The 19,574-nt window shown below is 65.8% G+C and overlaps 4 protein-coding genes across 7 annotated transcripts; 2 read left to right on the top strand and 2 right to left on the bottom strand.

Annotated features, from left to right (window-relative positions):
* Positions 1-78: 78 nt before the first annotated feature.
* On the bottom strand, positions 79-4,974 carry WDR54 (WD repeat domain 54). The gene is made up of 9 exons (XM_029063192.2): positions 4,462-4,974; positions 3,011-3,073; positions 2,237-2,303; positions 1,946-1,999; positions 1,646-1,773; positions 936-1,036; positions 611-773; positions 427-498; positions 79-333 (listed from the first exon to the last, which is right to left on the bottom strand). The coding sequence occupies exons 1-9, from the start codon at positions 4,690-4,692 to the stop codon at positions 202-204; spliced, it is 1,011 nt and encodes a 336-aa protein (XP_028919025.1). The 5' UTR covers positions 4,693-4,974; the 3' UTR covers positions 79-201.
* Positions 4,975-5,601: 627 nt separating this feature from the next.
* LOC114811150 (octapeptide-repeat protein T2-like) lies at positions 5,602-6,349 on the bottom strand. Its single transcript, XM_029062690.1, has 2 exons — positions 5,900-6,349; positions 5,602-5,613 (listed from the first exon to the last, which is right to left on the bottom strand). Exons 1-2 carry the CDS (start codon positions 6,347-6,349, stop codon positions 5,602-5,604), a joined length of 462 nt encoding a protein of 153 aa, XP_028918523.1.
* C4H2orf81 (chromosome 4 C2orf81 homolog) lies at positions 6,297-12,908 on the top strand. Its single transcript, XM_039911962.1, has 7 exons — positions 6,297-6,412; positions 9,278-9,502; positions 10,779-11,006; positions 11,946-12,076; positions 12,254-12,500; positions 12,617-12,687; positions 12,848-12,908. The coding sequence occupies exons 1-7, from the start codon at positions 6,395-6,397 to the stop codon at positions 12,906-12,908; spliced, it is 981 nt and encodes a 326-aa protein (XP_039767896.1). The 5' UTR covers positions 6,297-6,394.
* A 964-nt stretch (positions 12,909-13,872) lies between these two features.
* Positions 13,873-19,011, top strand: LOC100078778 (retinol dehydrogenase 12-like). 4 transcript variants are annotated; one of them, XM_029063183.1, is made up of 7 exons: positions 13,873-14,361; positions 15,121-15,366; positions 16,596-16,682; positions 17,110-17,170; positions 17,481-17,669; positions 18,374-18,480; positions 18,656-19,011. In XM_029063183.1, the coding sequence occupies exons 1-7, from the start codon at positions 14,136-14,138 to the stop codon at positions 18,994-18,996; spliced, it is 1,257 nt and encodes a 418-aa protein (XP_028919016.1). In that variant the 5' UTR covers positions 13,873-14,135; the 3' UTR covers positions 18,997-19,011. The 4 variants fall into 4 exon arrangements, with proteins under 4 accessions (XP_028919016.1, XP_028919017.1, XP_001509785.2 ...); XM_029063184.1 differs by lacking the exon at positions 17,110-17,170 and having other exon boundaries at positions 17,540-17,669; XM_001509735.5 differs by lacking the exon at positions 17,110-17,170 and having other exon boundaries at positions 18,656-18,950.
* The last annotated feature ends 563 nt before the right edge of the window (positions 19,012-19,574 follow it).

Here is a 19,574-nt window from a genome sequence, read left to right as displayed (position 1 = left end):
GCCTCATCGACGTCTCGGCCGGGTCGCCGCGGGCCGGGGGGCCCCCCCGGTCCACCCCCACGGAAGGCCAAGGCCGGGTGCGGAGGAGAGGTTTTATTCCCGGATCGGGGTGGGGGGAGGGACGGGGTGGTCCCGGCCTCGGTAGGGGCGGGGGGGGGGGCGGAGGTCGACCGGTCACCCAGGCGCGAGGCGAGGCGGGGGTCAGTTGGGCCCGTAGAGGAGGATCTCGCCCAGGTCGTAGCCGGCCACGGCGAAGGAGCTTCCCGCGGGGTCGCAGAAGCGGGCGCCGCACACCTGCGTGTCCGTCACACGCTCCGAGTGGCGGTGCCGCACCTGGGGGGGCGGAGGGGAGGGGGGAGCGTCGGGGGGCGTCCACCGCTCGGTCCCCGGGGGCCCCTTCGCCCGCCCCCGCCCCCGGCCTCGCACCTCTATGCCGCCGTCCCGGGTTCGGCTCAGCTGCCAGACGTGCACGAAGGAGTCCTCGGCCCCGGACAGCAGCTGTGTGGGGGGCGGGAGGAGGATGAGGAGGACTGGGGGGGGGGGGGGGGGGATCTGTGCCCGGGGAGGAGGAAGGCTGAGGGCGGGGGGGGGGGGGGGGGGCGGGTCTGACCTTTCCGGCCTCGGGGGCCAGGTCGAGGGCGCAGAGGGCCCGGGCGTGGGCGTCTATCTGGACGCGGAGGGCACCCGTGGCCGCCTCGTAGACGCGGATCTGCCCGTCCCCGAAGCCGGCCGCGACCACGCCCCGCCACAGCCGCACCGACGGGCACGGGCACCTGCGGGAGGGCGGGGGGGTGCTGAGGCGTCCCCCCGCCCCGACCCCGGAGCCGCCGCCCCGTGCCCCTCTCCCTCGTTTGTCCGCAGGGGGGGGGGGGACACACGACCCCAGTCCGGGCGGGGGACCCCGTCCGCCACCCCCCCGGGGCCACACGGCAGACCCCCGGGCTGGAATCCGTGTCAGCAGCTCGAACTCCGGGCCCGCCTTCCAGACGCACAGCTGCCCGTCGTCATCTGCGGTCACCACGTCCTCAGCGCCGCCCTGGGGGGGGGGGGGAGACAGGAGAGGGGGCACCTGGGGTGGGGGGGGGGTCAGCGGCCTTCCCGCCGGACTCCTCAAACTCACCTCCCTCCCGCGTGTACGTCCCCAGAGAGCTCGGCTAGTCTCCATCGGTCAGCGGTATTTATTCTTATCAATCATCGTCACGACGACGGTATCTGTTAAGCGCTTACTATGTGCCAGGCACTGGACTAAGCGTGCGGGTGGACCCGGGCAAAGCGGGGTGGACGCGATCCCTGGCCCACGTGGGGCTCACGGTCTCCCTCCCCCTTTGACCGATGAGGGAAACTGAGGCCCGGAGAGGTGAGGTGACTTGCCCGAGGTCACGGAGCAGACAAGTGGTGGAGCGGGGATGAGGAGCCGTGACCTTCTGACTCGCGGGCCGGCGCTCAGTCCACTGCGCGACGCCGCTTTACTGAGCGCTCCCTGGGCGCCACCAACGCGACGCTCTAAGGGACGCCTCCCCATCCCGCAACCAGCTTACTGCCCGGATGCCCCGCGGTGAGGCGCGTCCGAGGGGGAAGAGGAGGATCCGGCGGGGGGCGGCGGCCCCGGGCCGGGGCAAGGGCCGGGCGGCGGCCAGCGACTGACCTGTCCGGGGCCGGCCTCGGCCGCGACGTCGGTGACCGGGGCCCGGTGCTCCCGGAGCTCCTCGCTCAGCGTGACGTTGGGCCCTCTGGGGGGCACGTCGAACACCAGCACCCGGCCGGACCCCGTCCCTGTGCGCCCGGGGACGCGGGCCCGTCACCGGGGCGGCGCCCCCGGTCGGGTCGCGTATCCGGGAGGACCCCCCCCCCCCCCCCCCGCCACCGGTGCTCCGTCCCTCGCCGCCTCCCCCGGACTCCTTGGCGGGGGACGCTTTTCCGGACGGGTCCCCGGCCCCCTCCTCACCCACGCAGATGAAGTGACCGCAGGCGGCGATTCCTCGGGCAAACGTCGACTGGCCTTCGCAAGCGGGGCGAGAGAGGTGAGTGGGGACCCGCGCTCCCGCCCATTCGCTCATTCACCCTTACCGGGTGCCGAGCGCTGTGCCGAGCGCTCGGAGAGTACAATGCAGCAGGGCAGAGAGACGATCCCCGCCCCCGCGGGGCCGACGGCGTCTCCGAGCCGCCCGTCCCCGCCCTCGACACGCTGTCCGCCGAGGCCGGGCCGCGGCCATTTCGCCCCGGCGCCCCAGGGTACCTGGAGGGCTCTCTCCGGGGTCCAGCGCGTGCCAGTAGACCATGATGGACCCGTCGGTCTCGTAGATCTGGTGGGAGGAAAGGGTCCCGGCAAATCCAGGTGGGAGCGGGAGCCTAAGCCGGGGCGGCCGCCGACGGCCGGGGCGGGAACCGAGACGACCAGGCGGACGGAGCTTCGGGGAGGGGTCGGGGAGGGCGGCGCGACGGCCGAGGCGAAAGGCCAACTTGGGAAGCCCCGGGGTAGGGCGTGGGCCTGGGAGTCGGAGGGTCTGGGTTCTAATTCCGCCTCCGCCACATAAATAATAATAACGGAACCCGTTTAGCCCTCGCTGACGTGCCAAGCACTGCTCTGAGCTCTGGGGCAGATAGAAGGTGATGAGGTCGGACGCGGTTCCTGTCCCCCGTGGGGCTCCCGGACTGAGGAGGAGGGAGTAGGATTCGTCGGCTGTGCCGCCTCGGGCCAATCGCTTCGCCTCCCTGGGCCTCGGGTCCCTCGTCTGTAAAATGGCGATTGAGGCTGTGGGGCGTAGACCCTGCCCATCCTACCCAGCTGGGATGTCCCCCAGCGCTCGGCTCGGTGCCTGGCCCGTAGCTTAACGAATACCCATCGAAAAGCAAAGGAGAGGCAGGGGACGGAGGCGGGAGGCAGCGGCGAACGGGAACCGGGGCCGGGGGGAAAGGGACGGAGGTGCGGCCCGTTCTAGGCGTTCAATCCAGTGCTCTGCACGCGGTAAGCGCTCAACAGGGAGCGTCGAATGCAGAAAAGACTACGTACCTGGATCCCCTTCTGGGACGTCAGCACCAACAACAGCCGGCCGGGCAGGGCACACCAGTCAACCTGGACAGAAATCAGTGCGTTGCCCATCAGTGGGCACGTCTTCACACCTCTACCTCCCCCACCCCGTGCCTCTCTCTCTTCTCTCTCCTACATCTCTTCTTTCTCTTCTCTCTTCCCTCTCACCTCTAATCTCTCCCCTATCTCCACTTACCCGTCTTTTGTCATCCCTCATCTCTCTCCCTGCCTTTGTCTCCGCTCCGCTCTCTTCCGTCTCCTCTATCTCATCTTTCTCTTCCCTCTCCCCTCTCCCTCTCCCCTCCCCTATCTCTCTTTCCTTTCCTCTCGTATAGCTCCACTTTCTCCTCTCTTTTCTTCCCTCGTCTCTCTCCTTCCTCTCCTATATCTCTTTCTCCTCTTCCCTCACCTCTTTCTCTGCTCTCTCCACCTCTTTCCTCTCTTTCTTCTTCTCTCTCCTCTCTCTCCCCCTCCCTCTTTACCTCTCTCTTTCCTCCCCACTCTCTTCTCCATCTCCTCTCCTCTTCCCTCTCACGTCTCCCTCTCCCCACCCCTCCTCCCCGCTTCCTTCCCTTCTCCGAAGGAGGCGTGAGGTCCCTTCCCTTGTGCAGCTCTGCACCTCCAAAATGCACTCTGACCCAACTCCCCCTCTCGCCACCCTCCCGCTTGGGCAGTGCCGGGCGAGCGCGGAGGACGATAGCGTCGTCCCATAAACGATACGGCGATATTGCCGTACGGCACTCTCCCGGAGCGCTCGACGCGGGGCTCTGCCCGCGGTAAGCGCTCACTAAGTGTGACGGACCGATCGAGAAGGAAGCCGGCCCTCGTCTGGTCCTACCCTCCCTTCCAGAGCTGTTTTGACCGGATGAGGAGAGAACTGGTGACAGGCGACAGAGGAAGATGACAGGAAGGTTCAGATTAGGGGAGAGGGACTCCTGCCCCTTTCCCTGTAGACCGTCAGCTCGTTGTGGGCAGGGAATGTGTCCGCTTTTTGTTCTTCTGTCCTCTCCCGAGCGCTCAGTCCAGTGCTCTGCACACAGGAAGCGCTCGGTAAATATGACTGACCAAATGCACGAAAGGGTTGAGGCGCTCCCTCCATCTCCGGCTCCCCTTCCCTCCCCCAGCCCTCTCACTCCTCTCTCTCGCCCCGGAGCTGATCGGCGCGGCCTAGTGTGACCAGCCCAGGCCCGGGAGGGAGTCGGAGGAGCCGGGTCCTGATCCCCGCCCCGCCACGGGCCGGCTGCGCGCCCTCGGGCGAGTCACCCCCCTTCTCCGGGCCTCGGTTCCCTCACCCGGGAAACGGGGATGGGGGCCGGCGGGGACGCGGTCCAGCCCGACGTGCTTGGCTCTCAGCTCGGGTCGGTGCCCGGCACGTGGCACCCCTGCCCACAGCGAGCTTGACTGCGGGCCGGGGGGGAGGGTGGCGGGGAGACCTGTGTGACGAGGGAGGGGCCGAGGCTGACGGCGGCGCCCCCGTCCTTGGCCGTGAGCTGGCGCCGGCACAGGGGCTGCCCGTCGGGGGTGGCGCTGAGCAGCTGGGCGGCGGCGCCGTGCACGACGCCGTAGCAGGTGAGGCCGCGGGCGGGCAGCGCCAGGACGCTCAGGTTGTTGTAGAGCGCCGACGGGCTCCCGGCCAACGCCACCGAGCGCTCCCGGCGGTACATGCTGGGGGCCGCGGGCACGGGGGAGGGGAGGACCGGCCGGACGCCCCCGGACCTCCGGCTGCCTCTCGTCCCCCTTGGCGGCTCGGCCCCGGGCCCCCTCAGACCCCCACCCTCTGCTTCTTCGGCCTCCCTCGACCCTCCACCCACTCGGCTCCCCTCAACTCCCACTCCGCTTCCTTTTGCCACCCGCCTGCCTCTGACCCCCTCGGCCCCGACTCTGCTTCCTTAGCCTCCCCTTGACTCCCCCTTTGCTTCCTCAGCCCCCCCGACCCCCACTTTGCTTCCACAGCCCCCACCTCGACCCCCCCCCCCGACCTCCCACTTTGCTTCCTGAGCCCCCCTCGACCCCCCACTTTGCTTCCTTAGCCCCCCTCGACCCCCTCTTTGCTTCCTGAGCCCCCCTCGACCTCCCACTTTGCTTTCTGAGCCCCCTTCGACCCCCCACTTTGCTTCCTTAGCCCCCCTCGACCCCCTCTTTGCTTCCTGAGCCCCCCTCGACCTCCCACTTTGCTTTCTGAGCCCCCCTCGACCCCCTCCTTGCTTTCTGAGCCCCCCTCGGCCCCCCACTTTGCTTCCTGAGCCCCCCTCGACCTCCCACTTTGCTTTCTGAGCCCCCCTCGACCCCCTCCTTGCTTTCTGAGCCCCCCTCGGCCCCCCACTTTGCTTCCTGAGCCCCCCTCGACCTCCCACTTTGCTTTCTGAGACCCCCTCGACCCCCTCCTTGCTTTCTGAGCCCCCCTCGACCCCCTCTTTGCTTCCTGAGCCCCCCCGACCTCCCCCTTTGCTTTCTGAGCCCCCCTCGACCCCCACTATGCTTCTCCCGCCCCCCCCTTTCGGCTCCCCGTCCGGCTGGGGCCCAGGCCGGGGTCAGAGGTCACGGAGCCCCCCGGCCTGACTCTCCGTCCGGCGTCACCGCATCCGCTGCAGCCATAGAGACGACGCACGCCGGTGACGTCAGCGCGCTGCCCCGGGCCCTCGCCCTCCCCCGCCCGGAGCCCCCGCGCCTGCGCGTTGGGCTCTCGCTCCCTCCCCGCCTCGGCCTGGAATCCCCGCGCATGCGCGTACTTCCTTCGCTCCCTCCCCGTCTCGGCCTGGAATCCCCGCGCCTGCGCGTTCTTCCCTCGCTCCCTGCCGCCTCGGCCTGGATCCCCGCGCATGCGCGTTCTTCCTCTCGCTCCCTCCCCGCCTCGGCCCGGAATCCCCGCGCCTGCGCGTTCTCCCCTCGCTCCCGCCCCGCCTCGGCCTGGAATCCCCGCGCATGCGCGTTCTTCCCTCGCTCCCGCCCCGCCTCGGCCTGGAATGCCCGCGCCTGCGCGTTCTTCCCTCGCTCCCTGCCGCCTCGGCCCGGAATCCCCGCGCATGCGCGTTCTTCCTCTCGCTCCCTCCCCGCCTGGGCCCGGAATCCCCGCGCCTGCGCGTTCTCCCCTCGCTCCCGCCCCGCCTCGGCCTGGAATCCCCGCGCCTGCGCGTTCTTCCCTCGCTCCCGCCCCGCCTCGGCCCGGAATCCCCGCGCCTGCGCGTTCTCCCCTCGCTCCCTCCCCGCTTCGAGCCAGAGCCCCCGCGCCTGCGCGTTGGAACCCTCGCGCCCTCCCCGCCTCGGGCCGGACCCGCCGCGCCTGCGCGTGGGCCCCTCCCCGCCGGCGGCGTCCGTTGCCATGGGAACGGAGCGCGTCGACCGTCGTGACAGGAGCGGGGCGCGGCCATGGCTCACGAAGGCTCGGTGAGCGGGCGGGGGAGCCCCGGGCTCAGGGGTCAAGGCGGGGGTCAAAGGACGGGGCGGTCAGAAGAGCTCGGCGCGGGAGGTGGGATGCAGCGGGTCAGTGTCGGGGGGTCGCTTAATCCTAATCGGGGTGTTGGGTAGGCGCCTCTTCGGGGCCGGGCCCCGTACTGAGCGCCCAAAGCGAGCCGGGCGCCCAGCTCCCCCGGCTCCAGCCCCATTTTCCAGACGAGGGAACTGAGGCCCAGAGAAGGGAAGTGGCCCGCCCAAGGTCGCACGGCACACCCGCCGAGGGGCGGCGGGGTTGGAACCCAGGACCGGCCCAGGCTGCAGCCGCGACGCCACCTGGATAATAATCATAATAATCATCACAGGCGTGATAATGCTCGCCAGCCATTCAGTCAGTCGCCTTTATAATAATAATGGTAGTGATAAGGGTACCGTTCATTCAGTCAGTCGTGTTTATAATAATGATGATAATGATAAGGGTACCATTCGTTCATTCAGTCGTGTGTATAATAATGATAAGAGTACCATTCATTCAGTCGTGTTTATAATAATAATAATGATAGTAGGGATAAGGGTACCGTTCATTCAGTCGTCTTTATAATAATAATAAGGGTAGTGATAAGGGTACCATTCATTCAGTCAGTCGTGTTTATAATAATGATAATAATGATAAGGGTACCATTCGTTCATTCAGTCGTGTGTATAATAATGATAAGAGTACCATTCATTCAGTCGTGTTTATAATAATAATAATGATAGTAGGGATAAGGGTACCATTCATTCAGTCGTCTTTATAATAATAATAATAATAATAATAATAACAATAATAAGGGTAGTGATAAGGGTACCATTCATTCAGTCAGTCGTGTTTATAATAATGATAATAATGATAAGGGTACCATTCGTTCATTCAGACGTGTTTATAATAATGATAAGGGTACCATTCATTCATTCATTCAGTCGTGTTTATAATAATAATGATAGTAGTGATAAGGGTACCATTCATTCAGTCGTGTTTATAATAATGATAATAATAAGGGTATTGATAAGGGTACCATTCATTCAGTCAGTCGTGTTTATAATAATGATAAGGGTACCATTCATTCATTCAGCCGTGTTTATAATAATAGTAGTGATGATAGACCATTCATTCAGTCGTGTTTATAATAATAATAATGATAGTAGTGATAAGGGTACCATTCATTCAGTCGTGTTTATAATAAGAATAATACTCATTCAATAGTATTTATTGAGCGCTTACTATGTGCAGAGCACTGGACTAAGCGCTTGGGATGAACAAGTCGGCAACAGATAGAGACGGTCCCTGCCGTTTGACGAGTAGTGATAAGGGTACCATTCATTCATTCAATCGTGTTTATAATAATAATAGTAGCGATAATGGACTATTCATAATAATAATGATAGTAGTGATAACGGTACCATTCATTCATTCATTCATTCAGTCGGGTTTATAATAATACTAGTGATAATGGTACCATTCATTCATTCAGTCGTGTTTATAATAATAATAATAGTAGTGATAAGGGTACCATTCATTCAGTCAGTCGTGTTTATAATAATAATAACAGTAGTGATAATGGTCTCCAGTCATTCCTTCAGTTCATTCAGGCGCATTTATCACATTTATCGCGCGCTTACTGTGTGCAGAGCACTGGACTAAGCATTTGGGAGGAGACAAGACAACATTAAAGAGACACATTCCCTGCCCACGAGGAGCTTGCATCCCAGTCTGGTACTTTCATTCATTCAGTCGTATTTATTGAGCGCTTACTCTGTGCAGAGCACCGTACTAAGCGCTTGGAATGGACACTTGGGCAACAGAGAGAGACAGTCCCTGCCCAGTGACAGGCTCACAGTCGTCCTTTCATTCGGTTCATTCATTTAATAGTATTTATTGAGCGCCTACTCTGTGCAGAGCACCGTACTAAGCGCTTGGAATGGACACTTCGGCAACAGAGATAATCCCTGCCCGATGACGGGCTCACGGTCTAATCGGGGGAGACAGACGGCAAAACAAAACAGAAGAATTGTGGTCACCTACTTTGAAATATGAAAGACGTCCATATGAACGAAAGTAGACTACATGAATACACACCCTCACGTAGGCATAAATGTGATTTGTTCAGCGCTTAGTATGTACCAAGCACTGTTCTAAGCATTGGGGTAGGTCCAAGTTGATCGGGGGGAGGGGACACAGTCCCTGTCCCCGGTGGAGCTCGCATTCTTAAACCCCATTTTACAGGTGAGGCAACTGAGGCCCACTAAAGTTAAGGGACTTGCCCAAGGTCACACAACAGAGAGGTGGCAGGGCTGGGAGTAATAATAATGCTATGTGTTAAATGCTTACTACGTGACGGGCACTGTACTAAGCGCCGGGGTGGATCCAAGCCAATCAGGTTGGACACAGTCGAGCTCACAGACTCAATCCCCATTCTACAGCCGAGATGACGGCGGCCCAGAGAAGTGAAGCGGCTTGCCCAGGGTCACCCAGTAGACAAGTGGCAGAGGCGGGATTAGAACCCATGACCTTCTGACCCTCAGGCCTGGACCCTATCCACTACGTCACGCTGCTGCTGCTTATGTGCCAGGCACTGTACTAAGCGCTGGGATGCCTACAAAATGGGGTTGAGCCCCCCAGGGGGCTCACAGTCCCAACCCTCATTTGACAGATGAGGTCACAGAGGCCCAGAGAAGTGAAGAGACTTGCCCGGAGTCACCCAGCAGACAAGTGGCAGAGGCCGAGCGGCGGAGCCGGGGTCGGAACCCCTGGACCGAGCGCTCGGGAGGGTCCGGTGGAGCGGAGGTGGCTCACGTTCTCTGCTCTCCTCTCTCCCACAGAGGCTTTCCCGGGACCGGGTGGGGCAGAGCCGCTCCCGGGCGGAGAAGGGGCGGCCTGCGGTGACATCCCTGCCCCACGTGGACGTGGTCCCCGGCCGGCTGAGCGAAGCCGACTGGGTGGGGCTGGTGCAGAAGGAGGAGGGAGAGGATGCCGTGGGCGACCTGTTGGCTCAACTGGTCCAGCGGGTCACCGAGGACGCCTTCCAGGTCTACCTGAGCCGGCAGGTAATCCCGCTGCCCTGTCTCTCCCTCCCTCCCTCTCTGTCTCCCCTTCCCGGTTCCCTCGCTGTGTCCTCCCTCCCCGTCCCCCTCTTTCCTCCCTCCCTGCCTCCCTCCCTGTCTCCCTCTCCCTTCCTGCCTCCCTCCCTCCTCCTCCCTCCATCTCTCTCCGTCCTTCCCTGTCTCCCTCCCTCCATCTATCTCCATGCTCCCTTCCCTGTCTCCCTCTCTCTTCCCGAGTCCCTGTCTGTCTGTCTGTCTCCCTCTCCCTCCCTCCTTCCCTGCCTGAGCTCCTCTTCTCCCTCTACTCCCTCTGCCCCCCCCCTTCACCTCTCCGCAGCTTAACCCTCTTTCCCCCCCATTTCCCTCTGCTCCTCCCCCTCCCCCTTCCCATCCCCTCGGCACCGTACTCGTCCGCTCGACTGTATATATTTGCGTTACCCTATTTATTTTGTTCATGAATTGTACATCGCCTCGATTCTACTTAGTTGCCATTGTTTTTACGAGATCTTCTTCCCCTCGACGCTATTCATCGCCATCGTTCTCGTCCGTCCGTCTCCCCCGATCAGACCGTGAGCCCGTCGGACGGCAGGGACCGTCTCTATCTGTTGCCGACTTGTTCCTTCCAAGCGCTTAGTCCAGTGCTCTGCACATAGTAAGCGCTCAGTAAATACTATTGAATGAATGTCTCCTTCCCTCACTCCTTGTTTTCCTCTCTCTCCCTGTCTCCCTGTCTCCCTCCCTCTCCTTCCATCTCCCTACCTCTTTCCTTGTCTCCCTCCATCCCTGTCTCCCTCCCTCCGTCTCCCTCCTTCCCTCTCTCCTTTCCCTCACTGCTTGTCTCCCTCTGTCTCCCTGTCTCTACCTTCCTGCCTCCTTGTCCCCCTCCTTGTCTCTCTCTCTCCCTCCCCGTCTCCTTCCCCCAATCCCTCCCCCAATCCCTCCCCCCACAGCCCTCAGCCACCCTCCATTTATCTTCTCACCGTGTTGGGGCGGTGGGTCAGCGGGGATACGGGCCACGCCTGGCCCTCCCTGCCCGTCGGGTCTTCAGGAGGTGCCTGCCCAAATCCATCCGGGGATCCCCGCCCTGGGCCCGAGGAGATGACCCGGGCCGCCGGGTTCGGGCTCTTCTTCCCAAGAGGGGCCTGCAGGGAAAGGGGGCTCTGTGGTGGGAGCGGGCCCCCTTCCTCCCCCACGCCCCGTGGCGGGCAGCGGGGGTTCGCCCAAACCCCCGCGGTGCCCCGGGCCGAGCGGTCCGACGCCCGTCCGCCCGCCTCCGCAGTGCGTCCCCTTCACGGTGAGCCAGGCGCAGGAGGCCCTGCTCCAGATGGTCGAGTGGCGCTTCCTGGCCCGGGACGAGGGGGAGACGGCGGTGGACGGCGGGGGGACGGCCGCCCTCGGCCCCGGCTGGGAAGAGGACGAAGAGCCGCGCACCTGTGCCACCGACGCCTGGGCCCAGGGCGCCGTGCCCGTCCTGGCTAGCCCCGGCACGCTCCCGCCGCGGGACCAGGTACCCGGCCCACCGCCCGCGGCCCCCTCAGCCCTCCCGGCCGCAACGGGTCCGACTTTTCACTCACGCGCGCCCGCGCTCTCTTTCTTTTTCACTCTGTATCTCTGTGTTTCTCTCTCTGTCTCTCTGCGTCTTTTTCTCTCTCTCTGTATCTGTGACTTTCTCTCTGCTTCCTCCCTCTCTGCCTCTCTTGGTCTCCGTCCCTGGCAAAGACCCAACGTCTTGGGGAGGCGTGTTGTGTCTGCTGGTCCGAGGGCCTAGCGGACAGAGCCCCGGGCCTGGGAGTCGCAGGACCGGGAGGCTGTGCCGCCCCTTGACTGTTGGGTGACCCCGGGCGAGTCGCTTCACCCCTCCGGGCCTCAGGTCCCTCACCGGCCAGATGAGATTCAAAGCCCGTTCCCTCTCCTTCCTAGACCGCGAGTCCCGTGTGGGGCCCGACGATCCGGTGCCCACCCCAGCGCTCGGTACGGCGCTCGGTCCGTAGAGAGCCTGTGACGGATACCGCAGTTAACGTTATTGCCATCCTCGCCCTCGGGGAGTTGACGGTCCGACGGGGCGGGGGGGGGCGGGGGACACGGGAGCGAGCGCCCCAACCGGGGCACGCTTTCCTTTCTTTTATTTTTTTGAAAGGTACGTGTTAAGCGCTTATTCTGTACCAGGCGCTGTAGCGAACGCTGGGGTAGACACGAGCTAGTCGGGTTGGGCACGGTCCACGTCCCGCCTGGGGCTCGGAGAGCGGATGAGGTGACCGAGGCCCAGCGGAGCACAGCGGTCAGACGGAGGCCGAGCGGCGGAGCCGGGGTCGGAACCCGGGCCCTCCCGACTGCCAGGCCGGGCTGTAACAGCTTGACCGCGCCGCCCCTCCGGCCTCTTTCCCTTCCATCCCCGAGGGTGGCCTCTCCCCGACCGTCCGTCCGTCCCCGTCCTCTCTGTCTCCAGGAGTCCAGGAACGCCGACGGCACGACCCCGGAGACCCCGGACTCGCCCCCGGCTTCCCGGGGACCTCCCGAGACCCCCGGGAGCTCTCCCGCCTCGTCCGGGTCCGACTCCTCCCCCGGGCCCCGGACCCCGCCGGCCGCCGCCCCCCGGCCTCCCCCGGGCCCCGGCGCCCCGGCGGCGCGGGCCCCCCGTTCCGGCGAGAGGCGGTCGGGCGGCCGGCGCCCCCGCGGCCTCGGGGTCCCGGCCCCCTCCCGGGACGCGCCCGCCGGCCCCTCCCAGCCGCGGCCCGGCCCCGGGCCGCCGGGCCCGGGGGACCGCCCCTGGATTTTGGGGGCCCCGCGCCGGCTGGACCCCGCCCGGCTGCCCCGCCACCTGCACCGCCCGCCGGCCGAGGTCCTGGACCCCGACCTCGGGCGGCGGGGACCGGACAGGGGCCCGGCGCGGCCCGGCTCCCCCAAGGCGGCCCCCTCCCGGCCCGGGGTCCCGAGGCCCGGCCCCGACGGCTCCGGCTCCAAGTGGCCGCGGGAGGTGGAGGAGCTGGCGGGGCCGCGGAGCGGGCGGGGGCCGGGCGCCGGGGCCCGGGGGCCCAGGGGCCGGGGGTCCCGGGGCCGGCGGCGGGGGGCGGCCCCGGCCCCCGCGTCCTGGCCCCCCAAGGCCCGCTGCTCTGGAAGCCCAGCGTGCTGCTGCACTCCGTGGAGCTGGCCGACGGCGTGGCCGTCCGGGACCCCAACACGGGCGCCAGGCGCGCCCGCCCCGCCCCGCCCGCCGGCCCCCCCGGCCCGGACCCCCTCCGGTGGCCCGTGCGGCCCCTCGTCCCCCGGCCCCGCCTGTCCGTGGCCCGGCTCCTGGGCGGACCCCCGCCCCAGGTGTGTCCGCTGCCTCCCCTGGCCTTCCCCTTCCAGCCCCTCGGCCCCTCGTGACGACGGGATCCTCCCCCGCCGCCCCCTCCCGTCGCGTCAATAAACCCGAGACTCTTCACCCGTCCACGCGTGTGACCTCCCCTTCCCCCGGGACGGCACCCCGTCCGGTCCCGCCTCCCCCTCGGCCCGCCCGGCGGCACGGGGCGGACCACCCCCTCCCCGTCCCCCGTCCCGCCTCGCCCCGCTCCAGAAACTAGAGAGGCGGTCTTCCCCGCCGCGGGGGACCCCCTCGGGGTCAGAGGGGACGGGCCTCCCACCCCCGGGCCTGCCTCCGAGCGCCCCTCTCCGTGGCCCACGCCTCCCGGAGTGTACACGGAACCGGGCATCGTACGCGTGCGTACACGGGGAGGCAGGCGTCTTTCTGGAACCAGACAGCCCTCCCACACCCGCGGGCTTCTAGAGGGAAGCGGCTTGGTGTCGGGGTTAGGGCCCGGGCCTGGCAGGCAGAAGGTCACGAGGTAGGGATCGTCTCCATCTCTTGCCCAATTGCACTTTCCGAGCGCTCGGTACGGTGCCCTTCCCCGCAGTAAGCGCTCGGCACATCCGGTCGAACGAGTAATCCCGGCTCCACCGCCTGTCGGCTGCGTGGCCGTGGGAGAGTCGCCGCGCTTCCCCGGGCCTCAGTCGCCTCATCTCTAAAATGGGGATCGGGACCGTGAACCCCAAGGGGGACGGGGGCCGCGTCCGACCCGATCCGCTCGTATCCGCCCCCGTGCTCGGTACGGTGCTCGGCACATGGCGAGGGCTTAGCAGATACCACGATCATTATATGAGACCAGACGACACCCCCGCGCGCCCAGCCGCGGGCCACGTGTGCGGAGCCAGGCAACGCGCACGTAATCAGAAGCAGCGTGGCCTAGCGGATAGTCAGAAGGCGACGGGTTCTAATCCCGGCTCCGCCGCCCGTCTGCTGCGTGACCTCGGGCGAGTCGCTTTACCTCTCTGGGCCTCGGTTCCCTCATCCGTAAAACTGGGGATCGAGACCGGGAGCCCCCCGTGGGCCAGGGACCGTGCCCAACCCCGTTTGCCTGGATCCACCCCAGCGCTCAGTACGGCGCCCGGCGCGGAGTAAGCGCTCGACCGGCACCGTCGCCGTCTACAGAGGCTGGCTCGCTCTCCGAGGTGCGATGGGGTCATCTCTGGCCACCCAGTGTCGCCCTCCCGTCACGAGAGTGTGGGTGGACGCAGGGGGAGGGGCGGGACGGGGTGAGCGACCCGCCCCGCCACGCGTCCAGAGGGAGCCGGCCGGACCAGGGCGGCGGGTGACCCCATGGAGCCGTGGCGGGCGTTGAGGCCGGTTGGCCGGGAGGCGGGCCCGCGGCTGCTGCTGGCGCTCTTCGGGCTGTGGTTCTACTTCTGGAGGGGCAGGATTGTCCTCTGGACGGTCAGGTCCCTGCTCCGTCAGCTACGATTCCAGAGGTCCTCGCCTTGGCACCCCAGGACCTGCCCCACCGTGCTGACCGGCATGACCGCCGTGGTCACCGGGGCCAACTCGGGTGAGACGCCGACCGGACGCTGCCTCCTTGCCGCCCGCGCCTCGGTCCCTTTGTCCCTCTTGGGGTGGGGGGGGGGGGGGGCACGGGTCCCGCCGCGCTGACCTCCGTGGAGGGAGGGACGGGGGGGCGGGGCCCGGGGGGACGTCCGGCCGGGCCGCAAGGCGATCCGTCGTCGATCCCGGCCCCGTCACCTGTCTGCCGGGTGACCGTGGGCGAGTCGCTTCGCTTCTCTGGGCCGCCGTCATCTCGTCTGTCGGACGGGAATCGAGACTGTGAGACTCAGGCGGGACGGGGATCGCGTCCCAACTAAGAAGAAGAAGAACATGGTATAGGTGAAGCAGAAATAGCCGGCGAATTCCCCGCTCCTTAATGAGCCGATGGCCCGGAGGGGGACGGTCAGAGGCCCGAGGGGTCAGAGTCCGGTATTTGCGGTCAGTCAGTCATAGAGGGAGCGTTCACCGTGTGCGGGACGGTGCAGCATGTGGTTGGGACAATAGATCGGTAAAAGAGACACGTTCCCCGCCCCCCGGGGCCTTACCAGTGGAGAGGCCCGTAGGAATCCGGGGGGCCCCGGGCTCGGACACCCCGGTCGATCGATCCGTCGACGGATCCATCGGGGAGGGATCTGACAGTGAAGTGGGGTTCGGCCACCGGGAGGACGGCCTCTTCCGAAGCCGGCGAGGGGGGTGTCCGGAGGGGCCTGAGGATGGGGAATCCTCTCCCGGCCCCTCACCGGGAGCCGGCGACTCTCTCCCCCAGGCCTCGGGAAGCAGGTGGCGCTGGAGCTGGTCCGGCGCGGGGCCCGGGTGGTCCTGGCCTGCCGAGACCTGACGCGGGGCCAGGAGGCCCTGGACGACATCCGGGCGGCCACGGGGTGCGGTCCGCAGCGCCTGCTCCTCCGGGAGGTGGACCTCAGCTCCCTGGCCTCCGTCCGAGCCTTCGCCGCCCGCCTCCTGGCCGAGCTGCCTGAGATCCACCTGCTCGTCAACAACGCCGGCATCCCAGGTGCGACGCCGGCCGCTGGTTCCTTCACTCGACGATAACTGCGGTGTCGGGGTTGCGCTTGCTCTGTGCCGAGCGCTGGGGGGGGAAGACGAGGCCATCCGATCGTCCCCCGCGGGGCTCACGGTCCTAATCCCCATTTCACGGATGAGGGAACTGAGGCACAGTTGGGCTGTGGGTGGGCTGCCCGACGTCACGCAGCGGAGCCGGGATTGGAACCCACCGCCTGTGACTCCGGAGCCCGGGCTCTTGCCGCTAAGCCCCGCTGCTTCTCAGATCGGGGCGGACGCCGTCCCCGTCCCACGCGGGGCTCACGTCGATCGATCGTATTGGCTGTTAACGATAACGGTCATGAAAACGATGATGGCTTCTGTTAGGTGTCTCTTAGGTGCCGGGCACTGGACCAAGCACTGGCGTGGATACAGACCAATAATAATAATCGTCACCGTGGTATCCGTTAAGTGCTTGCTGGGCGCCCAGAACTGTACTAGGCGCTGGGGTGGATCCGGGCAAACCGGGTCGGACCCGCGGCCTGCCCCACGAGGGGCTCACGTCAGTCGTATTTATTTTTCTCATCGCTACCAGTGACGGTAACGGTATCTGTTAAGCGCTCGGTATGTGCCCGGCACCGCACTGAGCGCTGGGGCGGATACAAGCGGATCGGGTCGGACGCGGCCCCCGTCCCCGTTTTACAGACGAGGTCTCCGAGGCACGGAGGAGTAGAGTGACCGACCCGAGGTCACGCGGCAGGCGGGTGGCGGAGCCGGGATTGGAACCCGTGACCCGCCCACTCCCAGGCCCGTGCTGAGCGCTCTCTGTGCGCGGAGCCCTGCGCTAAGCACTCGGGAGAGGACACCGCACCGACCCGCAGACCCACTCCCTGCCCACCACGAGCTCACAGTCCAGACCGCCCCCACAGCCCGGACCCCCACCCACGCCTCCCGAGGGCGCGTCGGTCGGTCGTATTTAGTGAGCACTCGGGTGCGGAGCACCGTACCCAGCGCTCGGGAGAGGACAGGAGAACGGAAACAGGCGCATCCCCGGCCCACGACGAGCGGCCACCCGAGAGGGGAGACAGACGGTACTGGAGTTCAATACGTAGTGTAAATAATAGACTGTTAATATAGATAGATGCCCCGCGGGCCTGGGGGCCTCCGATAGCCTGGGGCCCTGGCCCCCGACCCCGCCTCTTTCCCCTCTGATCTGTGTCCGTCCCCCCCGCCGCCCCGCAGGACTCCCGGCCAGGACACCAGATGGTCTGAACGTCACCTTGGCCACTAACTACCTGGGACCATTTCTCCTTACCAACCTGCTGCTGAGTAAGGTCCCCCCCCCCCCGACACCCCATCCTCCCTCCCGGCCCCCTGTCTTCCCCCCGGCCCCCCCATCCGACCCCCCATCCTCCCCCTGACCCCCCCATCCACCCCCCATCCTCCCCCCGACCCCCGTCATCCCCTCTGACCCCCATCCGTCCCTCCGTCCTCCCCCCGATCCCCCATCCGTCCCACCATCCTCTGCCCTGCCCCCCGTCCTCCCGCCAAGCCCCCGTCAGTCCCCCCATCCTCCCCCCGGCCCCATCCGCCCCCCTCCACCTCCCCGACCCCCATCCCTCACCCCTGACCTCCCAACCCCCCCCCCGACCCGTCCCCGCCCTTCCCGCTCCTCCAAACCTCGGAGACGATGCGGGCTCAAGGGTTTGCGTGTAGAAATAGCAGCCGGAACAGTGGGGAGCGTCTGTCTTTTCAGGGCCTCCGCTAAGCGCTTCAGAGGTAGCGGGGACCGTATTGAGCACCGGGATAGATACAGGGTAATGGGATCAGAGGCGACCCCCCCCCCCCCCCCCGTGGGGCGCAGAGCCCGCATCCCAGTTTACGGTTGAAGTGGCCGAGGCCCCCGAGAAGCCGAGTGACTTGCTCGGGGTCACCCGGCGGCAGACGGGATTAGAACCCGGGCCCCTCCGACTCCCGGGCTCTAGCCACTGGGCCGCAGCGCTTCCACCCGACGCGGTGCGCCGTGTCAAGCCTGGGAAAGCCCCCGAGGCCTAGCGGATAAAGGGGATGGGGGCGGCGGGGGGAAGGGGCCCGCGCCGGTCCGTATCTGAATCTCGGTCGTCGCAGAGGGTCTGCAGCGGGCGGGCTCCGCCCGCATCGTCAACGTGGCCTCTTTCCGGCACAAGTTCGGCTTCGTGGACGAGGAGCACCTGAGCCGGGGAGGCGTCCAGCTGACCACCTCGCAGTCCTACGACTGCAGCAAACTGCTTCTGGTCGCTTTCACTGCCGAGCTCGGCCGGCACCTGCAGGGCACAGGTCTGCCCGCCCCCGTCGATCTCCGGTCGGGTTCCCTGCACCCGGTCGGCCCCTGGTATTATTTATTGAGCGCTCGCTGGGTGCGGAGCACTGGACTGAGCGCTCGGGAGAGTCCAGTTCAACCGCATTAGCTGGTACGTTTCCTGCCCGGAAGGAGCTCGATGTCATTTACTGAGCGCTTTCCGTGCGCGGAGCACTGAACCGAGTACTCGGGCGAGTCCAGTACCCCCGAGTTGCTAGTCGTGCTCCCTGCCCCCAGTGGGAAGCGACTTGGCCGAGGTCAAGGGGCGGGTCCCGGGCGGGGCCGGGATTAGAACCCGGGTCCCTCCGATTCCCGGGCTCTATCCACTAGGCAACACTGCTTCCCTTTCGGCTCCAGCCTCTGTCCTCCCTGTGCCGTGGCTTCCGGCAGCCCCCGCCCCAGACGCCCGGCCTTGCTCCTCCTCCCCGTTTCTTCTCTTCTTCCTCCTCCTCCCTTCATCTTCCTCCTCCCTTCTCTTCCTCTTTCTCCTTCCTTCTCTGCCTCCTCTTTCTCCTCCTCCTCCTCGACATCCTTGTCCTCCTCCTCTTCCTCCTCCTCCTCCATTTTTCTCTTCCTCCTCCTCCTCCCTTCCTTCCTTCTTCTCTTCCTCCTCCTCCTCGTCCCGCTCGTGCTCGTCCCCCCGGGTTGTCCGGGCTCGGGCGAGGCGTGCCTCTTCCCACAGGCGTCACGGCAAACTCGGTGGACCCGGGCGTGGTGGTGACCAACATCACAAAAAACCTTTCCAGGACCTGGAGGCTGTCCTTCCAGCTGCTGAGACCCTTATTCAAAGTCAGTATGCCAGACTGCCCCCGACGGGGGGCTCCCGGGGTCCCCCGAGCGGGGGACGGATGGCCTTCCCCCTGCCCCGGGCCTGGGGAAGCCGTCGGGCCCCGGGCGGTGACCGGGCCCCCGGCGTCCCCCACCCCACCGATCCTCCTCCTGTCTCCCCGTGTCCCCCCGACAGAGTCCCGCCCAGGGCGCCCGGAGCATCTTGTACTGCTGCTTGGCCCAGGAGGTCGAGGGGGTGACCGGCAAATACTTCGCCAACGACTGCACCCTGCAGCTGCCCGCCGCCCCCGCCTGCGACCCCGCCCTCGCCCGCAGCATCTGGTCCATCTCCTGCCGCCTGACGGGCCTCGGCCCCACGCCGTCTTGATGGGGCGGTCGCTCGGGCCGCTGGCCGGACCCCTGGGCCCTCCCGGCTCCCCGGCCCGCCCGTCGGACCCCGCCGTGGAGCAGAGCGTGAAAGAAGAGAAACCCCTCTGGAATCGCCCAACCTGGCACCCCCGGCGGGGCAATAAATGATACTAGCAATAATAATTGGGACTCAGCTTGGCTCAGCGGAAGGAGCTCCGCCACTTGTCGGCCGGGTGACTTTGGGCGAGTCACTTCACCTCTCTGGGCCCCAGTTCCCTCATCTGGAAAATGGGGGTGAAGACCGGGAGCCCCGCGTGGGACAGCCTGATAGCCCCGTATCTCCCCCCCCGCCCCCCCGCGCTTAGAACGGTGCTTGGCACAGATACCAGCATCATTACTATTACGATTCTATTTATTAGGCGCTTACTATGCGCCAAGCCCTGTTGTGATGGGTCAGCCGATCGTATTTATTGAGCGCTTCCCCCGTGCAGTCCGCTGTACTAAGCGCGAGGAGGTGGGCCTCCGGGAAGGCTTTAAAGAGAGCGAGAGGCGGCGGCGGACACGGTGGGGGGGGCGGGGGCGTCGCGGACCGGAGGCGGGACGCAGGCGAGAGGTCGGCGGCGAGACGGATGAGACGCAGCGAGGCCGTCGACATTAGAGGGGTGAAGTGCGCGGGCTGGGTTGGAATAAGAGGAGCGAAAGTAGAGACCGGAGCGGGGAGAGACGGGAGGCCGGGAGGTCAGCGA

This window comes from Ornithorhynchus anatinus, chromosome 4 (genome assembly GCF_004115215.2).
Source record: "Ornithorhynchus anatinus isolate Pmale09 chromosome 4, mOrnAna1.pri.v4, whole genome shotgun sequence".
Classification (NCBI taxonomy): domain Eukaryota; kingdom Metazoa; phylum Chordata; class Mammalia; order Monotremata; family Ornithorhynchidae; genus Ornithorhynchus; species Ornithorhynchus anatinus.
Note: the sequence above shows the minus strand (reverse complement) of the source record. Positions and strands in the feature narration are given on the sequence as shown.

Bases quoted from the DNA above. Each gene is read 5' to 3' on its own strand.
- LOC100078778 (XM_029063183.1), top strand. From the start codon at position 14,136: ATGGAGCCGTGGCGGGCGTTGAGGCCGGTTGGCCGGGAGGCGGGCCCG. The intron at 14,362-15,120 runs GTGAGACGCCGA...TCTCTCCCCCAG, and splicing joins GGTCACCGGGGCCAACTCGG to GCCTCGGGAAGCAGGTGGCG. The intron at 18,481-18,655 runs GTCAGTATGCCA...TCCCCCCGACAG, and splicing joins TGCTGAGACCCTTATTCAAA to AGTCCCGCCCAGGGCGCCCG.
- LOC114811150 (XM_029062690.1), bottom strand. From the start codon at position 6,349: ATGGCAACGGACGCCGCCGGCGGGGAGGGGCCCACGCGCAGGCGCGGC.
- WDR54 (XM_029063192.2), bottom strand. From the start codon at position 4,692: ATGTACCGCCGGGAGCGCTCGGTGGCGTTGGCCGGGAGCCCGTCGGCG. The intron at 3,074-4,461 runs GTCTCCCCGCCA...ATTTCTGTCCAG, and splicing joins GCCCCTCCCTCGTCACACAG to GTTGACTGGTGTGCCCTGCC. The intron at 2,000-2,236 runs GTACCCTGGGGC...CCGCTTGCGAAG, and splicing joins CCCCGGAGAGAGCCCTCCAG to GCCAGTCGACGTTTGCCCGA.
- C4H2orf81 (XM_039911962.1), top strand. The intron at 11,007-11,945 runs GTACCCGGCCCA...CTCTGTCTCCAG, and splicing joins CGCTCCCGCCGCGGGACCAG to GAGTCCAGGAACGCCGACGG. The intron at 12,501-12,616 runs GGGCGGGGGCCG...CTGCTCTGGAAG, and splicing joins AGCTGGCGGGGCCGCGGAGC to CCCAGCGTGCTGCTGCACTC.